This window comes from Aspergillus udagawae, assembly GCF_001078395.1.
Source record: "Aspergillus udagawae IFM 46973 DNA, scaffold_1, whole genome shotgun sequence".
Lineage (NCBI taxonomy): Eukaryota > Fungi > Ascomycota > Eurotiomycetes > Eurotiales > Aspergillaceae > Aspergillus > Aspergillus udagawae.
Window position 1 is genome coordinate 3,061,226 of NW_025091264.1, and position 20,873 is coordinate 3,082,098.

The window sequence follows — 20,873 nt, forward strand, 5'->3', positions numbered from 1 at the left end:
TGAAAGTCCCGCCTCCGTCGAAGCAGAACGGAGGGGCAAAACTTCATCATCATAAGTTTGACGATCCCGTTTAATCTTTGGTTCGTTCGTGTTTCATGGCGACAAGATCTTTATATTGAGATGCAAACAGCTGACCCGCACTTGACATACAAGTTTGATGAATCCAAATAGACGCAAATGGTATCCATCCCTTTTTTGTTCTCCCAGCACATCCGTACCCCCAATCCTCCACGCAACACTCCAGAAAGCTTTTCTTCTTTACTTGAGGGGAATGAAACGAGAAGAGTGGGTGGCACCGATACCGGGACGACCGTGCTTGACGGGCTTGCTGTATGGTTGTTAGAACAGACTCAAAAAGAACTCATGATATAGGGGACGCAAGATGAACATACTATGTGATGGAGAATTCACCAAGGTAGTGGCCAACCATCTCGGGCTTGACCTCAATCTGGTTGAACTCCTTTCCGGAGTAGATACCGATGACGCTGCCGATCATCTCGGGGACAATGATCATGTCACGCAGGTGGGTCTTGACGAGGTCGGGCTTCTCGTTGGGCTTGGCCTCCTGCTTGGCCTTGCGGAGCTTCTTGATCAGGCCCATGGGCTTGCGCTTCAGACCACGGTTGAACCTGCGGCGGGCGCGGGCGTGCACGACATCGCGGAGCTGTTCGGAGGAGAGGTCGAGGAGCCTGTATCACATTCCATGTCAGACAACGGTTCCTTCAAGTGTTCTCCACTTTGTCCCTGCATCTCAACTCCAGACCCCGACAAGGATGACCCATGCAAAGATGGCACAATTGATGGCCTCGCTCGTTCGGAGTCGGGTGGTTGGGCGGTGACAGGGTTGGATGGATGGGAGGTTGCTGAACATACTGGTCGAGGTCAATTCCGCGGTAGGTGAACTTGCGGAACTGTCTTCTCTTCTTGATCTCTGTTCGGTGAAAGTGTCTGTCAGCGCGTCTATCCTAACTCTGGTGTGTGGTTGTCCGTTTTCTCCGTAATCGTATCCCTCCGGTCGCTCTTATGTACTAAGTCCATCTCGATTCATCGATTCTTTCCAGTATTCCATCACGGAACAGCCCACAACACTCCGCGCTCTTCTGTAGTATGACAGGAATTGGAAGAAAGGGTGTCCTGCGACAACGTACCGGCAGCCTCCTCGGCGTTCTGCAAGCAAAGATTTCACATTAGCTCCTCTCGAACAAAGTGTTGAAGACCATTTATATCCCGTAATATCACTCACGTATTCGGTGTCAGCCATTTTTGCGGATGTTCCTCTCAAGGTCGCTTTCCGAACGTTACTCGAAAAGCGAAGGGAATATGGTTGTCGTGTCGTGTCTTGTCGCTGAAGGACCTTCGTCGGGGCTAGTCTTGTGCCTACGCTTCAGGTTGCGACGTGGGCTGGAGGGCTCGTCTAAGCGACCGCACTAGGTCAAACCCTAAGCCACTAGTACTGATTGGGTTGCCCATGGGTCTCCGCTTTCCTCCTGATTTTTCAGGCATCTAGATCATTATATGATAACCTTCAGCCTTGCTTATTTGACTCGAAATGTACGATTAACATCTGGATATGCAAGACTTTTGTTGAGGGAGTGGCGCTTTTTGACAATAGGATACAGTGACTCGGGTTCTACTGATTATCCCCGCAAACACTCACTCGTACTTATACGCTTCGATCTCTTGAGCTTACATGCGCAAGTCTACGTCGAACATGAACGTGAATTAGTGGAGGGTCACATAATCTGTATTGGCCTAAAAGCTCTTTCCAGCTCTTATATGCATGCTCGTAACTGCATCCGAAAAGCCTGAAGGCACACAGACTGATCGGCACCAATGGGCGAGTATACTCCCCATACTGAAAATAACTGCCAGATTCCTGCTCCACCACCAAATCTCATGATTTTTGTTGCGCTTGTATATATGAACGCGCTTAGTCGAAGAGACCGAAGCCCATGTCCTCGTCGGACTCCTCCTTCTCCTCCTCCTTCTCCTCGGCGGGAGCGGCGGCAGCACCACCGGCAGCGGCACCGCCAGCGGCAGGAGCAGCGGCGGCAGCACCACCGGAGGGAACGGAAGCGAGCTTGGTGGAACCCTCAGCGATCAGCTGTTGTAGAGTTCGATGTCAGCGCCAGTCCAAAATTCTCAGTCTGTAATCTTCGAGCTTTGTGTACTAACCTCCTGGAGGTCCTTGCCCTCGAGCTCAGCAATGAGCTTGTTCAGGCGCTCCTCATCGGCGTCAATGCCAACGGAAGAGAGGACAGTCTTGACGTCCTCAGCGGAGGGGGAGGTGTTGCCAGCAAGGGCGAGGAGCAGGTAAGCGGCGAGGTGCTTCATTTTGAATCTGCGAGAGAAAATCCGCTGTTAGATGCGACGATGGCAACGCTGATAGAATATCTACCGGGCTGAGAGCACGTACTGAGGTTATTGAGAATATCGAACACGAGAATCAATCGATTTAACCGCAAGTTGGGCGGAGACTGAGACGTCGAGTTCGCTGGGAGATTTAGCGAAGTGGTTAGAGGAAGTAAGAATTAGAGAATTGAACCATCAAAATATCGAGAAAAGTGCGGTGCGGCTGGTGGATGTGGCTAGTGCAAACAGAGCCATGTAAGCTAAGCGAGGGCCTGTGGCGCATGTGTCTCCAATTAAACTTCCAAGAGACTGAGACGTCCACGTGACTAGCTGCTTCTAGAAGAACAGGATGGCGTCTGGCAGCAACGTTACGACTCTTCCTTTGCTGTCCCGTTCAGACGCCATCGCTATGTGCTAGGTTTTGCATCGGCAACAGAGGGGTAAACAACACACATTCATTCCTTGAGCCCTCTCCTTTCTCTCAATCTCGCAGCTCATGAAGTCATGAAGTTACCCCGTCAAACTAACCACCGACGGTGAACCTACCCTTATCAGTGCTCCTATCTTGTTATCCAGTGTCTCATCTGCCGAAGCTCTTTCGTGTACCTCAGCGGTCACTATGAGTGTCAGTCTTCTTCCACGTTGTAGTATCTGACATGTCTAACAATTTGACAGTTTCTTGACTCCGTTCTCTCGTCTATTGAGACGGGTAGACCAGCTCCCATCGCTCCTCCCCCTCCAATTCGGACGCCCGCGCCACCCGTATCGTCCTCAAATGTCAGACCTCAAGCATACAAGCCTACTAATGGGCTTGGTAGCAATGCTACCGGGCAGAGAAATGTTGCTGCTGGGGTGAAAAGGAAAGCCGAGGATCAGTTGCGTCGATCCCAGAAGCCTGAGTCTGAAGCGTCGACCAAGCCAACGGCAAACAAACCTGCCAATGCTTCTATTGCTTCAAAGCCTCGCCCAGTCGCCACTTCGTCTTCCGTCAAGTCTACAAACGGAAATACTGCAACCGCTACTCAGAAACCGCCTCAGATCTCCTCGAAGCCCCCTCCTAAAGGATCGTATGCTGATCTCATGATGAAAGCGAAGGAACTACAGACGAAAGCTCCAACTCAAGTGGGCATGTTCAAACATCAACCGGTAGCCAAGGAGAAGCTCAGCAAAGCGGAACGCAAAAGACGAGCAATGGAGGCGCAGACAAAAGAGAAAGATTCACGAGTGGCCAAGAAGCCCGGCACTGTTTCTGGTGGAGCAACCGGAACCAGGTCTGGTGATGGGAAACTTGCCAGAAAACGGGAAAATGAGGACTTAGCCTACAAGGGCACAGCAAGACCGCCGCAGACCCCAACGCAGCTGGAGTACCGGGGAACAGCCGGCCTGCCCAGTCGACGCGGCTCACAAGAACCAAAAGCACAGTCTCGAGCTAGTAAGCGCGCTAGAATGAATGAGTATCTAGCAACAGATGAAGAAGACGAAGGAGATTTTGCCGACGATGACTACTACTCCGCATCATCCGACATGGAAGCTGGCTACGATGATGTAGAGGAGGAAGAAGCTGCTGCATTAGCAGCTGCGAGGAAAGAGGATGAACAGGAATTGCGCGCTGAGCTTGCGGCCAAGCAGGAAAAGCTTGAACGACGGAAGAAACTCGCAGCATTGGTTGCTAAGAGTCGATCTTGAGCTCAGCCGCTGCCTTCATTCAGCGATCCATTATTTTTCAACAGCAAAATTTCCTAATCATATGCGTACGGAGCATCAGCGAAGGATACCCCGTGGCTACATTATACATACGAACCATATTGTTCCCTTTGTGCATATTCACTAGTCCCTCACTCCTGGCCTAGTCTCTTTTTTTGCCTCTTTTGATTTCTTCATGGCGTTCAATAATATTTGTGTTCCTACTTGGCATCAGCGAGGGAGCGTCAGGGTGTCGATAGAGGGTGGGCTACTCCTCGTTTTTACTAGCTGGTTCGATTCTACCTGGTTTATGCGGTTTACTTGCAAAGAGCGGGCGTCATTCTTACATATTCATCCTCCCTTTTTGTGTTTCCCTGCTAGATAGATAAGACATGGCTTTTACTGTGGTCCACAGCCAAATGAAACCGATTTATCAACCGTTTGTACTGCCTGTTTGGAGCTGCTGGTTGCCCCACTTGATAGGCGGTGACATCACTGGCCCCATTCCGGCTTGCCTTCACATTAAAGTATCACTTATCTCGATAGATCTCCTTCTCATCCTGAAGAGAAGTTCATCGTCCTGGAACTCATTTGGTTATTCTTTGGGATTTCGCAACAGACTCGAACATGGAACCGGTACATGTATCGACCTCCTCGAAGGTCCTGTTCAAGAAAGTGCGCCAGATTGTGCCTCCGTTGCTGGATAAGTTCCACAAAGGTAGGCTCAATTCGGCTGAGAAGCCGCAGAAAGCTTTCTCTTCGAAGAACAATGACTGACGAGAGAAGGTCAACATGGGCGTGTGGCTGTCATTGGAGGCTCTTTAGAGTATGTGGAAGGGCTCCCTGTACTACTGTTTGAGTGCAAATATTCATAATCATAAAGCTACACAGGAGCTCCATACTTCTCTTCAATGGCATCAGCTCGATTAGGTACGTCATCAAAGTAGCCATAGCTGTCCACTTGACTTGCTATCGGTCGACTAACTGTGTTGCAGGATGTGACATGGTTAGTTGAACAAGTCTTTGCGCCGGCACCAGTATGATGATATGATGATTTCTAACCAAGTATAGAGCCATGTCATTTGTGAGAGATCTGCAGCTTCGGTTCGTAACCACCCAGTGCCAATAAAATTTTAAATATTCAGACTGATGTAGCTTTTCAGGTTATCAAGTCGTACTCCCCTAATCTGATGGTACATCCATTGCTTCCGAGCACCGACACGGTTAGCAACCCTGGTAGCATTGATGCTCCCGCGCTTGCCAGCCCTATTGTTTCCATGCTATCTAGGCTGCATGCGTTAGTAATTGGTCCGGGGCTAGGTCGTGATGGAGTGACTCTCAAAGTGGTCACCGAAGTTATGAAAGAGGCGCGGTCCCGCTCGATACCATTTGTTCTAGACGCCGATGGCCTGCTTCTCGTCACGGAGGATCCCGACCTCGTCAAAGGCTACAAGGACTGTATCTTGACACCCAATGTCTCCGAATTCAGTCGATTGGCTAAGGCGTTGGGCATTGAAGTTCCTAGTCAGGCACAGATTGCAGCCCAGACAGATGAAGGCGATAAGACCAACAAAGAATCGCAGGCTTGCGAGCAACTTTCACAGGCCTTAGGCGGTGTGACAATTATACAGAAAGGACCGCATGATGTGATTTCAAACGGTGTGACGACCCTGATCTCGGACTTGAAAGGAGGCTTGAAGCGCAGTGGAGGGCAGGGAGATACACTCACAGGGTCGCTTGGTACACTGCTGGCTTGGAGAGCTGCTTACCATGACAAATTATGGGACTCGGGCGAGCAGGAGAACCCGAAAGAAGCGCAGTCTAAGCAGGATGTGTTGGCTGAACTTGAGTCAGAGAACAAGAGAATGTCCCCGGCGACAACCCTACTACTGGTTGCATGGGCAGGCAGTGGCATCACTCGGGAATGTTCTCGGCGGGCGTTCAATGCCAAAGGTAGGAGCCTGCAGGCTAGCGATCTTACTGATGAAGTTCATGAGAGTTTCTTGGAATTGATTGGGGAACCGGAGGCTTCCAGGACCCATCTGTAGGCTGTTCACCGTCTGGGGCTTGCGCATATTCAGCCTGCGAGTGCTAGTAGTCAAAAAATTCAATGACTGGCTCAAGTTTTCATCCTTTCCATGATGTTAAGATGCCTTGAGGATCAAATGACCAAGCTTTTTCCACGAAGAAATGCAGTGGTTGAACCTCGAATGAATTGAGCGTGATACATTAAATCTACTTTTCTTGCTAAAAATAGCCAACGCTGTAGATTTCAATGGAAAGTTCTACTTCTTGCGCCTATTCGATGCATTTCTTGGATCTGACATGAGGTGTCAGAGTTTCCTCCTCTTGACCTCGCATATAGTTGATCTCCATTCGCCAAGTTCCAGTATCATTGACGGCCTGAAAGCCTGCACGTCTTTCTCCACTATTCTAAGTTCTTTCCCCCGTTCAACGATCGCATCTCACCGAGGGCATTGGATCTTCGTGCCACTCGAAGCTTACAAGAGGTGTCTTATACTCAGTTGGTCATGTGTTCTATCCAATTTTACGCTGAGTACAAGACGGTACTGCTGCTAAATATGGCCCGAACACTTCCAATCACAGATAACAACACGGTCTGACTGGGCCATCTCCGATGAGGCTCCCTTGGACTCGATGACTGTTTCTGACGGGTATCTTTGCGTTTCATTTGCCGTGACGAAGACAGGGCTGAAGTCGGTACGTCAGATGCATTTGCGGGGAAATATTGGCGACTCACGGTTCTCACCTGTCCATGTTCCAGATCTCGTATTGCTACTACCAATCCGAAGAAGCCATGACTTGATACAAGTCCAGTCAGCTTCAGCCGGGAGACATCCAAGCTACGACGGAGGGCACCTAAGCCTGTCCGCTGTGCCACCAAGAGACATGTCTCAGAGACCTCTCTTTGTTACCTTTTGCGTCTTCACCGTCTTATGACGTGGAATTCGGAGAGAAGATGCCGTCTGGATGACTTGTGCAGTGCCTCACAGCCATGTTGGCCTTACTTACAGTTGCATGTATGTGTCCATGTATTGGAGACTTGATGTCCTAACGAACGATGCAAGAGTATATAAAGAGAGGATACTCGATCGACAACCCATCTCTTCTCAAGCATCAAGGCATCTTTTCCACAAAGCAAGCATCAAAGCACACTTCCAACCCTACCAAACACCCTTCAGCACCTTCTGAGCTACTTTCAACCAGCCCACAAGCCCAACCACCAACATGAAGAACCTCTCCATCCTCACCTCCCTCCTCCTCGCCTCCGCTTCCCTCGTCTTCTCCTCCAGCATCCCCCCAACGTGCGGAACTTGCAATCCGCTCTCCGGCGAGAACCACTGCGACATTACCACCTCCTGTATCAACACAGGCACCCGCTTCCATTGCGCCTGCCGCGCCGGCTATAAGGCCTCGAAGGACAACCACGACGTCACCAAGCAGTTCCGTCTGAATGTCCCCAACTACCAGTTCCTGGTCTTCACCCCCGAAAGCACCGAGTGCAACACCCTCTGTAACAACCCCTACGGCGCTAGCCCAGACCTCTGCGCTGAGGTTCCTATCTATGACAAGTGTGCTGTTTGATGGGGGACTGTCGTGAGACGTACTTCTTGTGCTGAGACTGATTATTCGCTGGGAACGGGTGTTCTACGATGACATTCCTTCATGAGATCTGCTTGTTCTGTACCTAATGTCATGCAAGACTCGTATATATCACTCCTTTACCAACGTAGGTACCGATAGTCTAATTCTTGGCCTATAAACCTTGTCACATGGCTTTCATTGAGTCAACTAGAAGTAATTATGCATTGTTCTTATCCCAGAAATCTGTCGAAAAAGAAAATAATGTAGTATACGCCCTAACACCAGTTTCCGAAATCTACCCTTCATCAAGGAAGTTGCGTAAACCCCGTGCTCTTGCTCGTGGGCGGAACAATGACCAGTCCGCCAAAACGATTGAAAACTGATCGACATTAAACCAGGGAGTTGCAGCAGGCTTCAGTGAATATCTTTTTGCCAGTCTAACTGCAGTCGTTCGCTAGCCTATTAGATATCCATTGCCTCATCACCGCCGAGATCCAAGAAAATGAGGCGAGTTCCGTTGTTAACGACTTGCCAAACCTGCAAAGGAGCAAAGATATTAGTAAGAGCCAAGGGAGAGTACTCAGGCTGACAACACATACATTAAGCTCTTCGTATTCATCGATCGCCATTGTGAGCTGATCTTCCGTGAAGCCCTTGGCAAGCACGCGTTCCCTAATCCTTCTCATGCTAAGTTCACCCTCTTCACCGTCCCCAACAGCGGCAGCACCGCTCTCCCGCATACCGCGGATGAGATTGTAGATCTTGCTGCTGGGGCTATGGTCCACACCGGACTGACCGTCATTGGCCAGTGATGCTTTGCTGACCTCGATAAGGCGCAACGCCTCATCGACGTCCTCCCTGATGACCTCTTCGCTGAAGCGAAGGCGGGCAAGAGCCTGCGAGAGACGAACGACACCAAGCAAAGTACGGGGAGTCACATGAGAGAATTGCTTCTTGCTGGCTTCATCGCTCTTTTGCTGCTTCCTCATTCTCACGTAAGCTCCGACCATGTAATCGGAAACTGACGAGGGCACGACGGGCCGGTATGTGCGCGCCTTAGCGATGTACTGACGGACTTCGTTTGGTGTGAACAAAACTCCAGCATCGTCGAGCTCGGGGTGTTTGTTGTGCATGTGGACGTACGCAACGTGGTTGGCCAATTCCTCATCGGCTTCCCGCTGTGGAGTGTCTAGGATGAGGAACATGACGTCGAAACGTGAGAGCAATGCGGCGGGAAGGTTGATGTTCTCCACTGGAGAGATCCGCGGGTTGTACCGTCCATAGAGAGGGTTGGCTGCAGCCAGGATGGAGGTACGGGCGTTCAGAGTTGTTGTGATGCCCGCCTTGGAAATGGAAATGGTCTGTTGCTCCATCACTTCGTGGATGGCAGTTCGATCGGAATCATCCATCTTGTCGAATTCATCGATACAGCAAATCCCATTGTCCGCCAAAACCAGGGCTCCTCCCTCCAGCACCATCTCATCAGTTACAGGATCTCTCATAACAGCAGCCGTAAGACCGACACCGCTGCTACCTCGTCCAGTAGTGTACACGCCTCGTGGAGCAACCTTGGTGATGTATTTCAGCAACTGCGATTTGGCAACACCAGGATCACCCATCAGGCAGATATTGATGTCACCACGGATGTGCATGCCGTCGCCCATTTCCTTTGTTACTCCTCCAATAAGCAGAAGAAGCAAGGCTTTCTTCACATCAAGATGCCCGTAAATCTCGGGAGCAATGGAACGAGACAGGTACTCGTACATATTTCCAGACTTTTGATACTGTTCAATCTTCCGGAGCGTTCGACTGTCCATGGTCAGATCATTGTAGGATTTCTTGTGATGTGTGATATGCTGAGCTTCCAAGTATGTGTCGGTTAAGAGACCGGCACGGATGGCCCTGAACCCTGTGTAAGGTGTGGGAAGGAAGATGCCCGCAATGTCAACAACATCTCCAGGGTTGAGCTGTCGTGTCAGACTTCCATGGCAATGAATGGTTAACGTTCGTGGAATGTGACCAACAGGAACCTGATCTGCCATTTCTTGGATCTTGACCTCCTGGAAGGGAACAAATTTCGAAGCACGTGTGGAAAGAAACAATTGTCCCTTCGAGTTGTTCTGCTTGCACTCTTCGGACAAGCACTCAGTCATAGGAAGAAATTGTTTTGTGGTAACTGGCTGAAACACTTCGCATCCACAGCGATCGCAAGTATAGGCGTTGATCTGGACTGATGGTTTGACGTCCGAGACACGAGTCGTTATACCGCGAACCGTGATTAGACTACCCAGGTGTTCTGCTCGCACATTACGGACTGCAAGGGCCTTGGAGTCCCGGTCGCTGCTCGACCCAGAGGGAGTAAGAGGCTTGAAATTGAGGGTGTATCGACGAGTCAACTCAGGAGGAAACATCGAGGGAGCCGCAGCCGCATCCATATCGGCCTCCGCGGCCATCGACATAGCCTCGTTTCGCTTTTCGCGTTGCGACATGATGACATCGAGAACATCGTCCTTGAAGCTGTAGGCTGTTAGATGGAAGCTTTCGAAGGACAGACCACTCGACATACGTGATTTCCTTGGTCTCTTTCGGCATAACAGCATCGACCGCATCAGAGACAACATCGATGTAGCGCTTGGTATTCCGTTGTATGGACTCGACGAGCTTCAGATCTGTGTCCTCCGGCAGGGATTTCTCGAACTTGAATACAGGATTAGTTACTGCCTCGCAATCTGGACATCCTGGAGTCTTACGGTAGCCAAGTCATCCAATTCAATCAGAACGTTTGACCGTTCCCGATCTGCTATGTCCTGCAGGATCTGCATGTACTTGAGCTTCGGTTCTCGACGCCCGCGGCGTGCTCTGGTCCCTTGTTGCCCGTTCTCATTTTCCACGTCGTCCATGAAGTCATATTCATCGCTGGTAGCATCTCCGTCGATGTGAAGATCTTCAATCGCCTCGGTCGCAGCAGCTTCGGATGCCGATTCAATTGTTTTGAAATGCTGTAAAAAGTCTTTGAAGGCATTCAATTGCGCCGCATAGTCGACTGGCGGAGGGTACTGAAGGAGAGCCATAGTGAGGCAATTGAGCAAGCCAATTCAATTGAACTTGAGCTGGCAAAGTAGTGCAGTTGGCGACAGTATCAAATTTCCACCGGCCAGAGCAAGAAGAAATCAAGGACTCAAGTGAGGTTGGCTGGTACCTTAGTGTACTTCATTAGTGGATCTTTGGCGCCCACAGCTTTTTGACGCAAAACACGTCGCGACGCGAAAAGACGCGTTTCCATTCCTAATATCACACTAGGCTAATATTGGCCTAGTGTAAGCAGCACGTGGGGCGGAACGGAAAATGCCTCGGTCCGAAATACATCAGGCGGGCCGACTCGGCGCACGGCGCTGGGCGGGCATTTGATTTGCGGAGTCAATGAAGTCTGGGGAGATGCTATCTGTCGGTTGTCGATGTTTCTCTTCCTCCAGACATCGTAGACAATTCTCTCCTGATCCTATTTAACAGCAGGGTTCTGAGTATCGGCGCCGGAAAATGGCGCCCAGGAAACCCTCGAGCACAGCGGAGGTCTCACTGGTGCCTTTGAAGAACTGTCTAGTGAACTTGCCTCCATCACTTGTCTCACTGTTGGTCAATGCCAACACGGTGCGTCGCCTTCACGTGAAGCCCTTGATCCCGATTTTGCAAGCATCTAATATTGTTGCTAGGCTGCACAAAATGTCATAGTCGAGCTACAATATCGTCCCGCTTCGGGGAGGGCCAACAGCAACCCGTCGCAGCGATCATGTTACCTAGGATGGACGGGAATGCCGAGCAAGCGAAAGCTTGCACCTGTCGTTGGTCGGGAAGGAATTAGCAGTGGGTCTACGAGGGAGCTGGACGTCTCTACTGTTGAGGTAGATACCACGTTCGGGAGAGTTCTGGGCCTCTCCGAAGGGCAGAAGGTAAGTCTCTCTTGGAGACTCTGGTTACCACGGCTTTCTCACGCACTTCCAGGTTGGGATATACATTCACGTTGATCCGCCAGTCGCTCACACCATTAATATCGAGCCATTAACTCCGGAAGATTGGGAGAGTATGCGCTATCCTCCTTTTGAGACTGAATGATCGCATCCGCTGACAATACGTTACCTTTAGTTATTGAGCTTCATGCGAATTTCCTGGAGCTCAATCTCCTGTCGCAAATCCGCGCTCTCCCTAATCCTACGTACACCTCGGCCCAGTCCGAGCACATGCATCCCCTTGCGCTGCACCTTTCTCCGACATCCACCGCTAACATCGTTGTTACCTCGCTTACTCCCGCACCATCGGATACATCACCATTTGCGAAAATAGCACCTGATGCAGAAGTTATCGTTGCGCCAAAGGTGCGCCCTAAATCTACCTCAAGAGGTCCAAGGGGCGATAGCCGAAGCGTGAACGGCAGCAGCAGGAAAAGTGTCGGTGGGAGAAGCAGTGGAAGCACGGTGCGACCCAAGGGCGGCCGCTCCGACTCGACAAGTAGAGGCGCTCTCTTTTTCCGTGGGGTGGATCGCCGCTTGGTTGAGCCGTACTTCGATGGAGAATTCGAGGATGATGCCAATGAGGGCTTCCGCGTGTGGGTCGACCCTGGCATGCTTGCAACAAGCGAGCTTCGTGGGGCCAGCTGGGTCTGCATTACTGTCATCCAACCTGCAGGACTAAAGGCGCCACCGGATCCCCAACAACAAATGAACCAAGCTGAGCAGAAGGCAAGCGAAGCAGGGGCGCCGGCGACAAAACTGGTGGCTAGATTAGCCCCTTGGGTAGACTCTCCAGACAGTCAGCATATCGCCATGTCTACTATGCTATGCTCCGCACTGGGCGCTGAAGGTATGGCTGGGGGCATTATTCGCGTTGAAGCGGCTCCTCCGCAGTTGCAACGGTCTATTGTCAGGACGCTTAAGATCTACCCTTTCATGTCTGATTCTACTAAGAAAAAGGATGGGCTCAAATTTGGCGCAGACACCGCAGCAGCCAAAGATGCGTTGCTTGAGCGTGTCAAAGTGATTTATGGTAGCACCGGGACCGATAAAGGGCTGTTGTCCGGCCCTTTAACCGACGGTATGATTTTGCCAAGATTCGAAAATCCAACAGTGTCCGCGTTTGATGGCGCTATTGTCCGATTCGATCCCTCCTTGAAAAGCAGTCCTGAAGGCCCCAAACAAATCCTCGGATGGGTTTTGGGGTCCGAAGCGAAGCTGTCGCTGGAGGTGCAAGCCGAGATTCCTAGGCCCGCCGAACAAGGCCCGTCCTCTTTACCCACCGAAGAACCGCTTCCCAGCAGTATCCCCGAAGTGGTTGGTATCGACCAGGTTATTTCTCAGTCCCTTGACAACTTGACCAAATCATCTTCTGTCTTGGTGACGGGAGGTCTCGGGTCAGGAAAGACAGCACTGACGCATTTGCTGGGACATCGTCTGCGAAAAGAGCACTTGTTCAACGTGAAATATTTCTCTTGCCGTAAACTTGTCACCGATGAAACTCGAATTTCGAATATCAAGGAGACCCTCAACCGCCTGTTCATGTCTGCTTCTTGGTGTGCTCGTCTTGGCGGGCAGTCCGTTGTTATCCTGGACGATCTTGATAAGCTGTGCCCAGTGGAGACTGAGCTGCAGGTAGGAGGAGACAATGGCCGCAGCCGTCAAAACAGTGAGGTTATCTGTTCGATGGTGCGAGAATACTGCTCAATGAACTCTTCTGTGGTGCTGCTAGCGACCGCCCAATCGAAAGAGTCGTTGAACAACGTCATCATCGGGGGCCATGTGGTCCGAGAGATTATTCACCTGAGAGCGCCCGACAAGGAAGGACGGCGCAAAGTGCTTGAGAAGCTGACGATCCATGACCGATCCTCTACCAGCCTTGCCAATGGACATGCGCGAACGGCGAGCGCGTCCACTCAAGATTCCTGGTTGGATCCTTCGAACCCTGGAAGCCGTCCGAGCTCCGCTGGAGCAGATGGCTTCGTTCTAGCACGAGACATCGATTTTCTCGATCTGGCTGGGAAGACAGATGGATACATGCCAGGAGATCTGGTCTTGCTTGTCGCTCGGGCGCGGAATGAGGCTCTGATACGGTCCGTTCAAGACCCTTTGGATGCATCCAAAGCAGTCACTCTCGGCGCTGAGGACTTCGAGAATGCTATTAAAGGGTTCACGCCGGCGTCCTTGCGCAATGTCACGCTCACCTCCTCTACCACAACATTCTCAGCTATTGGTGGTCTGCACGAAACCCGGAAGATGCTGCTGGAGACCTTGCAGTACCCGACCAAGTATGCGCCTATCTTCGCGCAATGTCCTCTGCGTTTGCGCTCTGGCTTGCTCCTGTACGGCTTTCCGGGGTGCGGAAAGACCCTTCTTGCTAGTGCAATAGCCGGCGAATGTGGCCTGAACTTCATTAGCGTCAAGGGCCCCGAAATCCTGAACAAGTATATCGGTGCGAGTGAGAAGAGTGTGCGTGATCTGTTTGAACGAGCCCAGGCCGCCCGACCGTGCATTCTCTTCTTTGATGAATTCGACAGTATTGCTCCCAAGCGTGGCCATGACTCCACCGGCGTCACGGATCGTGTTGTCAACCAGCTTCTCACACAGATGGACGGTGCGGAAGGTCTTTCAGGTGTGTATGTTCTCGCTGCCACATCTCGGCCCGACCTGATTGACCCTGCGTTGCTCCGCCCCGGACGGTTGGATAAGTCTCTGCTCTGCGACATGCCAAGTCATTCGGACCGGCTCGATATCATTCGAGCTGTGAGTACCAAGCTTGTGATGGACGCCGAGGTTGTCGCTCGTATGGACGAAATAGCTGCAAGGACCGAGGGCTTCTCCGGAGCTGATCTGCAAGCCGTCGTGTATAATGCCCACCTAGAAGCTGTCCACGATGCCCTTGGCGACTATTCGGGAACAGCTGACAAAGCAACAGCAAAGAGCAGCGCCAAGCCTCCATCGAGCACCAGCGGCAAGTCATTCATCCAGTTCCTGTACTCGACGTCGGAGCAAAGAGCTGGCGCCGTCTCTCTACCGCCACCAGCCGTCGTCGCTGCCAAAATCGAAGCCATCAAGAACGCCCGGCGTCGTCAACGACAGATCGAGCAGGGTCCAACTAGTGCCGCACCGATCACAAATGGGGCTGCGGAAGAAGCGCCACGCGAGGAGATCGTGGTCCGGTGGGAACACATGGAACGATCCCTTTCCACCACACGCTGCTCACTCAGCGAGAATGAACGCAGGCGGTTGCAAGCGATCTACCGTGAGTTCGTGGAGGGACGTAATGGTGAAATGCCGAATGGTGAAGCAGGTCGGGAGATTGGTGGGCGGACGAGCCTAATGTAGATGGGTGCATATGTTTCGTTCCTTTTCTTTACAATTTCGATATCATGTATTAGACCTACATTGCTATGTTTCAGCAGCATATATGCATAGCTAGAGAGCGATGTTACAATGAGACATGGAATTTTTTGACATAACTCCGTACAGTTTGCCAGAGTTTGAAGGTCAACCAAATATGTACGGGCAAAAAGAAGACCAAAAAAAAAAAAAAAAAGGCACTCAGCCCCGTTTCGAACCGAAGTCCTTTTCCATACTGGCAGAAGATGCAGAAAACGTGGCACCTCCAAATGAGGTCTGTAAGAAGAAAAAAAAAAACTGGTAGCTTCTCTTTGATTGAGCGTGTCATCCTTAGTGCAGGGGCCATGCTAATCTTCTCTGTATCGTTTCAAATTGACCAAATGCCCGAAGGCACTTGGGAAGACATTAGAGTGGTCTATATGCCTCCTCGGGGGCGGTTTGCTGCACTGTGATTGGTCCGCCAGGCGATGGCGGGCAACATCAAAATGCCCTGGCACACACTGTCAGTTGGGAATGATGCTCCAATATTTTCACGCAGGACGAGACGGCGACAGGAAGATCGAGCGAGGAAGCCTGATGATACTGCACTGTATTCGAAGAAGAGACTTGAGATTCTCCGTTTCGGAAAGGGTTGGACCTGGTGCAGAGATCTATGGGTATTCTAAACAGCACTCCGTACATTCTGCTCCAGTCAGTTGCTGAACATGTAAATAGGTACCCGTTGCTTGTAAAAGTCATGAAGAGATACCCGTCCTGAGAGTGGTGGGATGTTAGGACCCAGAGAGTCAAAGGAGGGATATCCTTTCAATTGGCACACGACAAATCTAATTCTAGTCCAATGGTTGCTGCTTTCTTAGTCATTTCAAGTTCCCCATAAGTTAATTAAAACGCAGCAGAATTCCCCAGTATCCCAATGCGGTAAAGCTGCGAAAGCCAAAAGACTATGTACCGATTCAGATACCGGGAGACCCGGTAGAAGTGATATTCTATCTATTAATTTTGATATATGATAGGATCGGTCGTCAAGGTTGTCAATCTTATCTAAAGCTTTTTCGGAAGACTCCAACACAGTCTACGCGGGTTACTCAGGTCTATCAGTAATTGGCCTTGATCGCCGCTGATGGCCGATGTGGAGTGCCCGCATCTCGGGTATTGGCGCCTTAACAGCGAGGATACCGAGGCAGTGTCCGGATGTTGATTAGTAGTTCCAAGGTTATTGTCCATCACCATTCAGAGAGACAGCCATCTGGTGTGCCTTTGTCTCTTCTTTAATCTCCTGTTAAAGACTGCAGTTGTTCAAGTTGGCCTCCACGATCACGCTCACACTCGTCCTATTGACATTTCGAGTCATCTGGTTCTCCTCATCCCTGTCTACATTACCCCGCATCTTCTAATCACAATGCCCGTCTCCTCACCGTATCCTTCGATAGACATTCCCAATGTCGACCTTTGGACCTTTCTCTTTGAGAGGAAAGACAGGCCTTTTCCGGACGACAAGCGTTCGTATATCCCTTGTTCTTTCCTGGGCCCGACCTGAAAATTAACTGTAAACAGTCATCTACATAGACGCCGACACAAAGCGACAATATACCTACAAAGATGTAAAAGAGACGGCGCTCGCATTCGGCAAGGGCCTGAAGGCCGTTCTGGACTGGAAGAAGGGGGATGTGCTTGCCCTCTTCACACCCAACTGCATTGATACACCAGCTGTGACGTGGGGAACTCACTGGGCTGGGGGTGTGGTATCTCCAGCAAACCCTGCATACACGGTGGAGGAGTTGGCCTTCCAGTTGAAGAACTCTGGTGCTAAGGCTCTCATCACTCAGATGGCGCTGCTACCAGTCGCCACGGCAGCGGCAAAGCAGGCAGGGATCACGGAAGACCGAATCATCCTCATTGGCGATGAGCGCGACCCACAAGCCAAGTTTAAGCATTTCAGTTCGATCAGGAACATTTCGGGGGCGACTAGGTACCGCAAGACCAAAATCAATCCTGCAACGGATCTGTCATTCCTGGTATATTCGTCGGGGACGACTGGTGTCCCCAAGGGAGTCATGCTGAGTCATAGGAACATTGTCGCCAATTCCCTCCAACTTGCGGCAGGAGAAGATAAGCAGCTGAGTTGGAATGGTGGCGCAGATGGAAAGGGGGATCGAATTCTGGCTTTCCTTCCCTTTTACCACATCTACGGTCCGTCCTGCGGTTGCATGGCATCTTTTTAAACCTATTATACTGACAAAGGCTTTTAGGTTTGACCTGCCTGGTCCACCAGACCATCTACCAAGGCTACGAGCTATACGTCATGCCAAAGTTCGACATAGAGAAGTGGTGTGCCCATGTGCAGAATTACCGTATCACTTTCAGCTACGTGGTGCCGCCGGTTGTACTGTTACTCGGCAAGCACCCTATTGTCGACAAGTACGATCTGTCCAGTATCCGTATGATGAACTCCGGCGCCGCCCCACTCACGCAGGAACTCGTCGAGACTGTTTATGCACGTATTAAGACTGGTATCAAGCAGGGATACGGTCTCAGCGAGACCAGCCCAACTACTCACACCCAGCCATGGGGAGAGTGGCGCACAAGCATTGGTTCCGTGGGCAAGTTGCTCCCCAACATGGAAGCCAAGTATATGACCATGCCTGAAGATGGGTCAGAACCTCGTGAAGTGCCTGTGGGCGAGGTGGGCGAGCTGTATTTGCGCGGACCCAACGTTTTCCTGGGCTATCACAACAACCCTGAGGCGACGGCCAATTGCCTTTCCAAGGACGGATGGTTCCAAACGGGAGACGTGGGCTACCAAGACAATGATAGCAACTTCTATATCACAGATCGTGTCAAGGAGCTCATCAAGTACAAGGGCTTCCAGGTCGCTCCGGCGGAGCTGGAAGGAATTCTGGTCGACAACCAGGCGGTGGATGATGTCGCTGTCCTTGGTGTGGAGAGCGAAGCACACGGAACTGAAGTGCCACTTGCTTACATTGTGCGAAGCGCAAAGAGCAAGAATTCGAACATCACTGCCGAGGAGGAGGCCACGAGGATTGTCCAGTGGCTGGATGCCAAGGTTGCATACCACAAGCGGTTGCGTGGAGGGGTGAGATTCGTGGACGAGATCCCCAAGAGTCCGAGTGGGAAAATTCTGCGACGGCTTCTCAAGAAGCAGGCCAAGGAGGATGCCAGCAAGGCTCTAGGGGCCTCTGCTCCTAAGGCTAAGCTGTAATAGATCTTGTATATAACCATCATTGAGAAATATGGGGACGCCTGTCATGACAAATTGACAATCGTAGTAACTTTTGTATAGCAGCAACCCTGTAAGATACATGATCACGGGAAGAAGCGCTTCACCATGCCATCAACATCCTCCCCATCAACCGCGTTCACTCTTTCTCGCGCGACTCGTTCAACAGCCTCCTCTATGGGCTCCTCCCCATTCAACAAATCATACCAACCCTCCGTATCCGCCCTAGCCAGCAGCTGATCCGCCACCCTGGCAACATCCGCCCTCGTCACGTTGCCCACGCCCCTCGTCTTCCCCAGCGCCACCCGTCCCGTTGCAGGCTCATCGGTCAAAAACCCCGGCCGCAGACAGATCGCCTGCAAATTCGTCCCACCGGCCTGCTTGCTCCGCGCCGCCAACGCAGTCATGTACTCGTCCGCCTCGAGCTTGGCCTTGGCATACGTAGGAAGAACATTATTGACCACATTTTGAAGACTTGCCCAATCCTCATCTGACATCCAGCTGGGCTGGACCCGTCGACTACCCAACCACGAGACGAGCAGGAACTTGGTGACTTGGGGCGACGCGAATGACGCAGCAAGGAAGTGCTTTGCGGCTTTCTCGTCAATGGCGAAGGTTCGCTCGGGGCCACCTTTGCCTCCGGCTCCTGTGGTTTATTTGGTCAGTCAATCAACTGCTGCGCGCTGGACATGGCAATAGGGTGGATAACATACCGGCCGACCAAACTACATAATCCGGGGACACGGCATCGATTATCTTCTTCGCGTCGGCGTCGCTTTTCACGTCTTCCAGGCTGGATAGCAGAACGGAGAGTTTGCCTCTTGCGCCTTTGCCCAACGCCAGGATCTCGTTCTCGTGGTCGGGGTTGCGGATGACGCTGGTGACGTTCCAGGCGCGGGCGAGGAGGAGGGGGGTTAGTTTCTGGGCTACCTTGCCATGGCCGCCGAGGAGGAGGACTTGCATTGTTCAAGGGGTATCTGTGAGTTTACTGAATCTTTTCGTTCTGTCAAGTGATTTGTAAACTAGAGGATCATTATTTGGAGCTGATGGTATAGTGAAGTCGGTACGATGTGGTTCATAGATTGTGGTGGTGATTCATTGCGTCATAGACTTGGCACGTGTCGATTGTTTTGCCTCTTAAGCTGGGGCTGCATTGCATTGCAGGTTGATATTGCACTTGGACTTCATCGCATCGAGATGGAGAACTCGTATAGGTCAATTAGCATCAGAGTTCGTCAAATAGACATTTCGCCTCTTGTTGGTGTACAGAGTTCTCCGTATATACTTCTGCTTTACCCTCAGTTACGGAGTAAATATCCGTGCCAGTAGCAAGCAATCCGTCACCATTGACAACCCAGAAAAGTAGAGTATCAGTATATATTCTCCATTAGATTGGCAAATTTTATTATCCGGTAAGGGATTTGTTTATTCTAAGCATGGATATGCCTAGTCAGTACGCTACCCCTCCATGAGTACGGCAAATACATGAAGTCTCAGAAACCCTTTATTGAAGATTCAACCTCCTTCGAATATCCACACCGAACATCCCCAGTTTGCGCTTCGGGCTGACAAGGCGCCAGATCCTAATTAAACCGGATTAAATGTCTTACATCAAGTGCACTGGTGACGTAGGGACAAGGAGTCGATGAAAAGTATACATCCAGATGGTGATTTACTGATTGCTCGGTGGTCAACCTCAGGAGTACCTGAGACACAACAATGAAATTACGCCTTTAAAAAGGATTTGAAACTGGGAGTCTGAATATTGAATCACTTGTGTCATGGTGTAAAGCTTGGTTGGTGACTAGAGGACACATTATTCAACGATGCATTTCTGCATCGTAACTGTGAGACATGGGGTAGATACTCCGTAGATAGCGAGATGGCGAGTTCCAGCCTAGACACCTTAATAATATCGAGGTGGAGTCTGGATAATGACCTTGCGGAAGGCGGCCAATGATGATCTGATGAGGACACTGTTTAATGAAGGACCCAAAGACCCGAATGGTCCAGGCCTGGGAGATTATGAGGCTGTCTGATCCGAATCGGTGTTTTGACTGCTCCGTACGGGGTTTGACAGAAAGAACCTCATCATTCCTGGCTGGTACAGTATTGGCACAACGAATGACCCTACATTCCACAGGGCTTCCTTAACCAAGTCTATCTACTTGATTCATCAGAGGAAGATTACATTTACCATATACTAAAGGAAGTACACAAGAGACAGACCTGACTGGAGTTGGAGTGAAGGTACCTTAGTGTATCTGTATTTTGGATCTCTTGGGTTCATCAAACTGAAATACCACTTATCACTTCTAGTACTAGTCAGGGGCACCCCGTTTGGCATACTCAATTACAGTCCTGTCCTGTATTAGGTACGTACCAGCACCACTCAAAACACACACTAAGCTTACCTGCTACAATATTAATGTCCCACAGCCGCAGGCCCCAAGGAATCAATAATTGCCATTGGGCACCAAGGGAGGCCTCCCAACTCCTTTGACTCAAGCCTAGAAGTTTCCTACGAATCCATCCATCCATGATCCTACGAATCCATCCATCCATGACTTCGCGAGGCTTGATACTAAGAGCCGGGTAATTTACCTCCCCAACGGCTGTCAGCCTGCCAG

At 50.9% G+C, this 20,873-nt stretch overlaps 9 protein-coding genes across 9 annotated transcripts; 5 read left to right on the top strand and 4 right to left on the bottom strand.

Moving 5' to 3' along the window:
* Nucleotides 1–258: 258 nt before the first annotated feature.
* Aud_000984 (40S ribosomal protein uS19) lies at nt 259–1,261 on the bottom strand (the record flags this gene model as incomplete). The annotated part of the gene is made up of 5 exons (XM_043286486.1): nt 259–328; nt 393–689; nt 874–931; nt 1,149–1,167; nt 1,244–1,261. 5 exons carry the CDS (start codon nt 1,259–1,261, stop codon nt 259–261), a joined length of 462 nt encoding a protein of 153 aa, XP_043142421.1.
* A 669-nt stretch (nt 1,262–1,930) lies between these two features.
* Nucleotides 1,931–2,334, bottom strand: aspf8 (ribosomal protein P2; the record flags this gene model as incomplete). The annotated part of the gene is made up of 2 exons (XM_043286487.1): nt 1,931–2,104; nt 2,176–2,334. 2 exons carry the CDS (start codon nt 2,332–2,334, stop codon nt 1,931–1,933), a joined length of 333 nt encoding a protein of 110 aa, XP_043142422.1.
* Nucleotides 2,335–2,971: 637 nt separating this feature from the next.
* On the top strand, nt 2,972–4,038 carry Aud_000986 (uncharacterized protein; the record flags this gene model as incomplete). The annotated part of the gene is made up of 2 exons (XM_043286488.1): nt 2,972–2,977; nt 3,028–4,038. The coding sequence occupies 2 exons, from the start codon at nt 2,972–2,974 to the stop codon at nt 4,036–4,038; spliced, it is 1,017 nt and encodes a 338-aa protein (XP_043142423.1).
* A 624-nt stretch (nt 4,039–4,662) lies between these two features.
* Aud_000987 (ATP-dependent (S)-NAD(P)H-hydrate dehydratase) lies at nt 4,663–6,083 on the top strand (the record flags this gene model as incomplete). The annotated part of the gene is made up of 6 exons (XM_043286489.1): nt 4,663–4,753; nt 4,822–4,861; nt 4,919–4,965; nt 5,031–5,041; nt 5,107–5,139; nt 5,199–6,083. The coding sequence occupies 6 exons, from the start codon at nt 4,663–4,665 to the stop codon at nt 6,081–6,083; spliced, it is 1,107 nt and encodes a 368-aa protein (XP_043142424.1).
* A 1,201-nt stretch (nt 6,084–7,284) lies between these two features.
* Aud_000988 (putative adhesin) lies at nt 7,285–7,641 on the top strand (the record flags this gene model as incomplete). The annotated part of the gene is made up of 1 exon (XM_043286490.1): nt 7,285–7,641. The coding sequence occupies one exon, from the start codon at nt 7,285–7,287 to the stop codon at nt 7,639–7,641; it is 357 nt and encodes a 118-aa protein (XP_043142425.1).
* Nucleotides 7,642–8,103: 462 nt separating this feature from the next.
* On the bottom strand, nt 8,104–10,712 carry Aud_000989 (DNA replication licensing factor MCM7; the record flags this gene model as incomplete). Its single annotated transcript, XM_043286491.1, has 4 exons — nt 8,104–8,178; nt 8,241–10,158; nt 10,208–10,338; nt 10,392–10,712. The coding sequence occupies 4 exons, from the start codon at nt 10,710–10,712 to the stop codon at nt 8,104–8,106; spliced, it is 2,445 nt and encodes an 814-aa protein (XP_043142426.1).
* Nucleotides 10,713–11,178: 466 nt separating this feature from the next.
* pex1 (AAA family ATPase peroxin 1) lies at nt 11,179–14,990 on the top strand (the record flags this gene model as incomplete). Its single annotated transcript, XM_043286492.1, has 4 exons — nt 11,179–11,289; nt 11,352–11,588; nt 11,641–11,719; nt 11,782–14,990. 4 exons carry the CDS (start codon nt 11,179–11,181, stop codon nt 14,988–14,990), a joined length of 3,636 nt encoding a protein of 1,211 aa, XP_043142427.1.
* A 1,414-nt stretch (nt 14,991–16,404) lies between these two features.
* On the top strand, nt 16,405–18,225 carry Aud_000991 (acyl--CoA ligase; the record flags this gene model as incomplete). Its single annotated transcript, XM_043286493.1, has 3 exons — nt 16,405–16,504; nt 16,560–17,195; nt 17,255–18,225. The coding sequence occupies 3 exons, from the start codon at nt 16,405–16,407 to the stop codon at nt 18,223–18,225; spliced, it is 1,707 nt and encodes a 568-aa protein (XP_043142428.1).
* A 104-nt stretch (nt 18,226–18,329) lies between these two features.
* Aud_000992 (uncharacterized protein) lies at nt 18,330–19,206 on the bottom strand (the record flags this gene model as incomplete). Its single annotated transcript, XM_043286494.1, has 2 exons — nt 18,330–18,889; nt 18,957–19,206. The coding sequence occupies 2 exons, from the start codon at nt 19,204–19,206 to the stop codon at nt 18,330–18,332; spliced, it is 810 nt and encodes a 269-aa protein (XP_043142429.1).
* Nucleotides 19,207–20,873: the final 1,667 nt, after the last annotated feature.